This window comes from Egretta garzetta, unplaced genomic scaffold, assembly GCF_000687185.1.
Source record: "Egretta garzetta isolate BGI_Z169 unplaced genomic scaffold, ASM68718v1 scaffold402, whole genome shotgun sequence".
Lineage (NCBI taxonomy): Eukaryota > Metazoa > Chordata > Aves > Pelecaniformes > Ardeidae > Egretta > Egretta garzetta.
In genome coordinates, this window is record NW_009258823.1 from 411,130 (window position 1) to 417,751 (window position 6,622).

Genomic DNA, 6,622 nt, shown 5'->3' on the forward strand with positions numbered 1-6,622 from the left:
AAAGGGTTGTCAGGCTCTGGAATGGGCTGCCCAGGGAGGTGGTCAAGTCCCCATCCCTGGAGGTATTTAAAAGAAGGATAGGTGAGGTGCTGAGGGCCAGGGTTTAGTGGTGGGATGGCAGGCTTAGGGGAACGGTTGGACTTGATGATCTTAAAGGGCTTTTCCAACCTAACCGATTCTGTGATTCTATGATTCTGTGATTGGTTGGTTACCCAGCTTCAGAGACGTTCAGTAGTGAAAGCCTCAGGCTGTGGCAGTTATGAAGTAGATTGCATATAAAGCCAGGCAATAGCATTTTATTATAGTTAATGCCGGAGTCATTGCAGGGAAACTGGAATGACACTGGACGGCTACTGGAAGAACTGAGGTCAGAATAGGGCTGATTTCAGTATGCCAGTTTTTTCTGTTTGCCTTTGTGGGTCAATTCAAGCATGAAGAATCCATTCTCTAAAGTTGCAGCGAGACAAAGATTTCTAGCTGTGCTGTGTAGAAGAGTAAACGAGATATTTATTACTCATTCTGGGAAAGAAAGGAATAACCTAAAAGGATGCTAGGAAGGGTGGGGAAAATCTTTTTAGTAGGGCCAGCTGGGACAGGACAAGGGGGGATGGCTTTAAACTGAAGCAGGGGAGGTTTAGACTGGATCTAAGGAAGAAATTCTTTCCAGTGAGGGTGGTGAAACCCTGGCAGGGGTTGCCCAGAGAGGGGGTGGAGGCCCCGTCCCTGGGAACATTCCAGGCCAGGTTGGACGGGGCTGTGAGCAACCTGATGTGGTTCAAGGTGTCCCTGCTCCTGCAGGGGGGTTGGGCTGGGTGACCTCTGGGGGTCCCTTCCAACCCAAAACATTCCATGATTCTATGATTCTATGATGCTGGGCTACCGGGGAAAAGCTGGTGGGCTCAGCGGTGCCTGCTGCTCCAGCTTCACAAGCACACGACTGCTGGCTGCAGAAGCCCATGGGGTTTTTAAGTTTTGCTGAGAAAGAGATGTGGTCTCTGGTTCGATGTGTGGTTGGTGATAGCATCCCCAAGCTCCTTGTGCCTCTGAGCTTTCAGCTCTCAGCACAGGAGTGGAGTTGCCCGGGGCCACGCCGGCTGCCGCACAGCTCGAAGCTGGTCCAGCTGGCGCCCGGTCCCCGCTACGGCACCATTTAAAACGTTTCTCTGATGTTCTGATTTTATATCTACATTTCTTTGGGAGTAAACGAAAACCCAAGAGCTATTTTAAGCATTATTGCTGCCAAGAGCTGTTAAACTTGCTTTTTCTTAAGTACCATTAACAAAGCCTAAAACCAACTGGCCGTCCCCCCGGTGGGGTGCCTGTTGGCAGCCCCCAGCCTTTTATTCCTTGGCCTTAGCAGAGCTATAATTAGACCCAATTCTAATTTCCCACCGAGACAGCTATACTGTTATGTTTCCAGTTTGTTTATCAGTTGAATCTCCTAATGCATCCAGTTGGATGTTTATGAATAAATCATGAGATCTGACACGGAATTGGAGGGAAAGTTTATAGACCCGTGGGAAGGTGTGCAAATGAGCCCTGGGGTGAAGGCTTTTGGAGGGGGACCACGTCCCTTGCTCCTGGTGCTTCTGGGTGCCTGGACTCCCTTCGTATTTACCCACCACCAGTAGGTCTGCAGTCTTCTGCAGCGGTGGTGGGCTTTGGGGTTGAGTTTCTCTCTTGACAGGCCTGGTAGAAGCCTCAGTTCATTAGGGCGTGTGAGCAAGAGGAAAAACTGCGTCCCTCCGACCGTTAGCTAACACTGCCCGACAGAACCAGCCCTCAAGAACGGCACGCTGCTGGGTTTGGGCAACATCTGAAACCACGACGTTTATGAAACCAGCCAGTTCCCATAGGCTGCCAGCAGGAGCCCTTCTTTGTCGTTGTTGTGGTTGGACAACGATTTTGTATCAGCCACCTACAAAGCCGTTTGCCTTGTGTCTTGAGTTCATCTTTACTTGTGCCTAAGCTGTTTGCTGTAATGCTTCTGAACGCGTCTTTATCCAGACTCTGCTCTTACTGAAACTTTGACAGTTATTTCCCTGTATTTTGAATATTGGATCTATAAACAGATCAGTGGTGAAGGGATCAGAGATTCAGCTAAATATAACGATGCCATTTCTCTCATGTTTGAGCAGCTACCTCCTTATGTAAATTCTCAGTATTCCTGACGCGAACACCTTGGAGCTTGTACTTCAAAGTTTTCCCAGTACAGTTACCCAACAGGTCTGGGGTTTAGGCCTGGCCTATTGTTTTCTTTTGATGGGATGATGGGAAAATGATAATTCATAGAATCATAGAATCACAGAAAGTTTTTTGTTGGAAGGGACCCCTAGAGGTTACCCAGTCCAACCCCCCTGCAGGGAGCAGGGACACCTTGAACCAGACCAGGTTGCTCCCAGCTCCATCCAACCTGGCCTCTGAGTGATTCCTACGAAAGGTTCCAAGCCAACTTTTTTGAAGAGTGGGATTCCCATTGCTTGTTGAGACTCGTTTTGTACCAGGCTGACTCATCCCAGATTCACATGCACCTTTTCTCTTGTTTTTAAGTATCTGAGCCACCTTGTTAGCGGAATCCTTTATGGTGTTCAGCTGCCTGCCGGGTTAAACCACAACAAAGGGGTAGAAAAAATTTAGTCCAGTATTTCAGCTAACTGCGATACAGTTCATCTTACCCTCACTTTTCCACAGTGATCAACTAGAAAAGTGATTCTGCATTTTCTGTTTCACCAAAATCTTTCTGAAATCAGTGGTCTGTGCTCTTCCCATGCAGTTGAGGGGGTTTGCCACTAGTCCTGGTGCAGCCTCGTTAGCGCATACTCATTTACCAAGAAGTGGCTTTGCTTCACTGCTGAGGATGCCGGAGGTGGTGGGGAGGAGGGTTAATCTCTGGGTGTTGACGTCTGAGCCTTGGTTTGGCCTTTTGTTTCGATACAAAGCACCAATGGAATTAAGATCTATTGGAGCAAACCCATCTGAACCCACAGTGGGAGCACCCACACCGCTCGCTAGCCAGAGGCGGAGGAGAGCCAAGCTGTGACGTGCGCAGCTGAGTACTGATTTGGCTTGTTGCTCAAGCAAGCTCCTCCTTCTCTGGAAAGGTACATGAAGAGTGTTTTATCATCTTTTTTTTGGATTGCAGCCTATTTCTGTGTGTACTTTCATTACGTATGTTTTTGAGGAGGCAAATTACGTGCATTGAAAAAGAACTTTGCTCGTTTTACAGCAACTAATTACTGTTATGCATCGTTGTATGCTGGAAAGTCCATGTAACCTGGCCCAGGCTGCTGAAGATCAACATCTCTGGGCACAGTACTTCGGCTAAATTTGAGGCTGTGATTCCCAGATGAGGGGGAGTAAACAAATCTAAGCTAGGGTGAGCCGCTGAACGAGCGAGAAAGATGTGCCGTCCATTAACTTCGGGATTTTACATCTCCTCTGGAGAAGGTGGAAATAAAGTTTCATTGGAAAACAAACTGAATCAAACAGAAGTTGTCCCTGTGGACAAAGTCAGATTTCCCCAGCACACCTGCCTCATTCGTGTGTTTCCTCCACCCTTTTTTTCACGTAAGGAGTTTGAAAGGAAGAAGACGCTGATGGGCGGATTTACAGCAGAACTTTATCGTGTCCTTGTGGAGCATTTTCACTCCGAGCTTCTGGGCATTGGGTCCTATCGTACACCCCAGGCCTTGGTGATGAGCCCATAGGCTCTTCTACTGACGAGCGTCCAAAAATGATGCCGACAAGCCGGTACAGCTGGAGGAGGCACCCAGAAGCAGCCAGCCCAGACGCTGAGGAGTTCGGCGTGTTTTTCGTGTTCTTCCCTTCTTGAAAACTTTGGCGTTTTATGTAATGCTGCCAGCATTTTGCGTAACACTGCAGCGTGCGTTGGAAAGGAGCTGGAGTTTCTGGATGGAAGATGCCTTCCCAATTTCTGTTAGATTTGTGTCGTTCCTCCCAAGCCACAGCTGCCCCAGGAGATGGAATCATCGCCGTGGCTCCCTCCCGCCTCCCTCCGCCCCTTTTGCACTATGATTTAATGATTAAAACTCTCATCCAGAATGTAGTAGAGCGAGGTTTGATTTCCTCCTTCACCGCAGGGGATTTAGATGTTTATCTCTCGTGGGTGTCCCCACCAGGTTGTCCTGAGGCGGGGACGCTTTTCAAACCACCGAAGGAATCTGGGCAGGGTAGGAAAACAGCTGACACGCTGGGCCAAGGAGCAGGGATCAGGAAAGGCTCATGGATGACAACACTGGTAGTTGCGGATGTTTGTTAAGGAAAAGGGCATCCCAGTTTCTGATACTTGCTCCAAATTCTGTTTGGATGCATCTGCTCCAGTAAATTAAACAGAAGTGAGTGATGTTCCCGGGTGCCAGAGCTCAGTTCTTCATCGTCTTGAGAGAGCCCCAGTGGCCCCCAGCACAGTTTCGGCACCTGCCAGCGCTCACCCTCCCGAACGCCGTGCGGGCTCGGGCCGGGCTTTGGCAGAAGGCAGGGAGCGCTGCCGGCGGGCAGGACGCTGCACGGCCCGCACTGCGAGGATGGTCGGAGGGCACGGTCCTCCTTGCTCTAGCAGAGAGCAGTCTGGGGCACATCGCTACTCAGACACAGCCTTGATATTTGTAAGATTAAAGACCCCCTGGATAAAGAACAGATGTATGAAGAAATACAAAGCAAGGTCTGAAGACTCAGGCTCCTCCTTTGGGGAAGGCGGCTGCCAGCACGGCTCCCCCCAGCCCCCGCTGTCCTCCTCCGCAGGCAACCCAGCAGCTTCCCCCAGCTGGGAAACCCTGCCAGGCCGGGAAGGACCTCGGGAGGTGGAGGATAGGTGTTCTCCATTGGCAGACCCTTCCCTTTGCCTGCACCAGGGTAGGGGCAGGCAGGCAGGGGGATCACGCCTGGGATGGGGGCGGGTGGGAATGGGAATGGGAAGCTCTTTCCAGAAGAACCACTCCTGTCCTGCCAGAACAGCCAGGTCAGGCGAAGGCGGCAGCCCGAGGCAATTCACCTCTTTATTTACAGTTTTCAAAGCAGCCTCTCACGATATTCCATAAAGATTATCGGCAGGAGGATCGCTGCGCGTGGACAGTGGCACCTAGATGGGTTTTGGTTAGTCCTTATTGAAATGAAACATCAGTTCGAGCTCGTGGGAGGTTCCCTGATCCAGCACTTTGCCTTTTCAACGGCGCTATTCTTGTATCTCCGCAGAAACTGCTCTCCTGAGCCACATTACAAACTCCAGTTAATAATAACCGCAGTAATAACAAATGAGAATGTCATTGGCATGCTGTGGCAGTTTGAGAGGCACAGAAAAATATCTCCTACTCTTAAAAAAATCCTTCCTTTCAAAATTCCTCCTGTGATTGTGTCAAAGAATACAGAGAAGAGGAGAACAAATTTGAAACCCAGATTGCCGCTGAATATCCTGACTATAGTGAAGTGGTATCAGCTTTTACATAGTTTAAAAGCAAAAATACTTACATTTGCTGGAAAAAGCAGCCGGGAATTGTTTTCTGCATCACTGTATTCTGTGTACGGTCTGCAGCAGCGCTAAAATGTGCCGTTTCCCTTGGATCACTTCCTGGGGTTAAAAAACGTGGCTCCAGCACCACGTCAGAGCACGGGGCTGCGCTGACAGAATTTGTTTTGCTAGGCAACATCCCCGGAGCTGGTTTCACAAGAATTACTCGCTTGAATCATGGCAGCTATTAACTTTCAGCTGTCTGGAAAAATTGATGCCCTGTGTGGAAGAGGAGTCCCAGACACTTCCTCAAATACGCGCTCCTGGATGGAGCAGATTACAGGGTGGACTCCTGAACTCATCTGGGTGTCGCGGGAGCTAACACGGATTATCCATGACTAAAACAAAACATTCTGAGCAAAGAAAAGGTGTCCTCTGGCGTGAAAAACGGCGCTATGTCTAGCTGGACCGGGCTATCCCCGATGAGTGTTTGTGTTGGTGTTGCTGGGGATACCCAGGTTGGATGCTGATTACTAACCCTCCTCCTTGTTCTCCAGGCACCGCGTTGGCTAAGCCAAGTTCAGCTCTGTTGCAGGGCACGGGAGCCTCTTTGCAAGGTCTCGGTGTGGTGGGAGAGCGGAGGAGCATCCCAAAGACGTCGTGGAGAATAGCAAACCGGTACGTTCACAGCCACGTGAACACGTACCACAGCTCCCAACCTTATCACGGATGCCGATCTCATGCCTAGAGTCAGTACCTGAAAGCAAGGAATTAAAGGCAGTGACGCTGCCCAGGTTTCTGATCAACGGGAAGGGTTTGCTGCCAGTCCAACGCCCGCTCTGCCGGCAGCATGCCATTCCCCTCACTGCTCTTTCAAGAGACGGAAAGCTGTAGAGAGATAGAGCAGCTGAAAATCCAGGTGCTGCAAAGCAGTCATACAGGATCAGGCAGGGAAGGCAGCCCTGTGCTGTCCTGCCGGCTCAGAGGGCAGCGGCAGCCCTGGGATTGCACTGGAGAGGACATCTGCCAAAGGAGGATGAGGCTGATGATGAGGCCAATGACGCCAATGTCACCGTTGAGGCCAACGAGGTCGCTGACGAAGCCAATAAGGCCAAGGTTGCTGACAAAGCCGATGAGGACGAGGCATGGTGAACCCTG

At 50.3% G+C, this 6,622-nt stretch overlaps 1 protein-coding gene across 1 annotated transcript in view; it reads right to left on the reverse strand.

Moving 5' to 3' along the window:
- The window catches only part of LOC118451763 (type-1 angiotensin II receptor-like), a 6,948-nt gene extending 1,394 nt beyond the window's left edge, over positions 1 to 5,554 (reverse strand). The window contains exon 1 of the mRNA XM_035889403.1: positions 5,485 to 5,554. Coding sequence (XP_035745296.1) covers positions 5,485 to 5,522 — 38 coding nt within the window. The 5' untranslated portion in view covers positions 5,523 to 5,554. The remainder of the gene's footprint in view (positions 1 to 5,484) is intronic.
- Between the last annotated feature and the right edge of the window lie 1,068 nt (positions 5,555 to 6,622).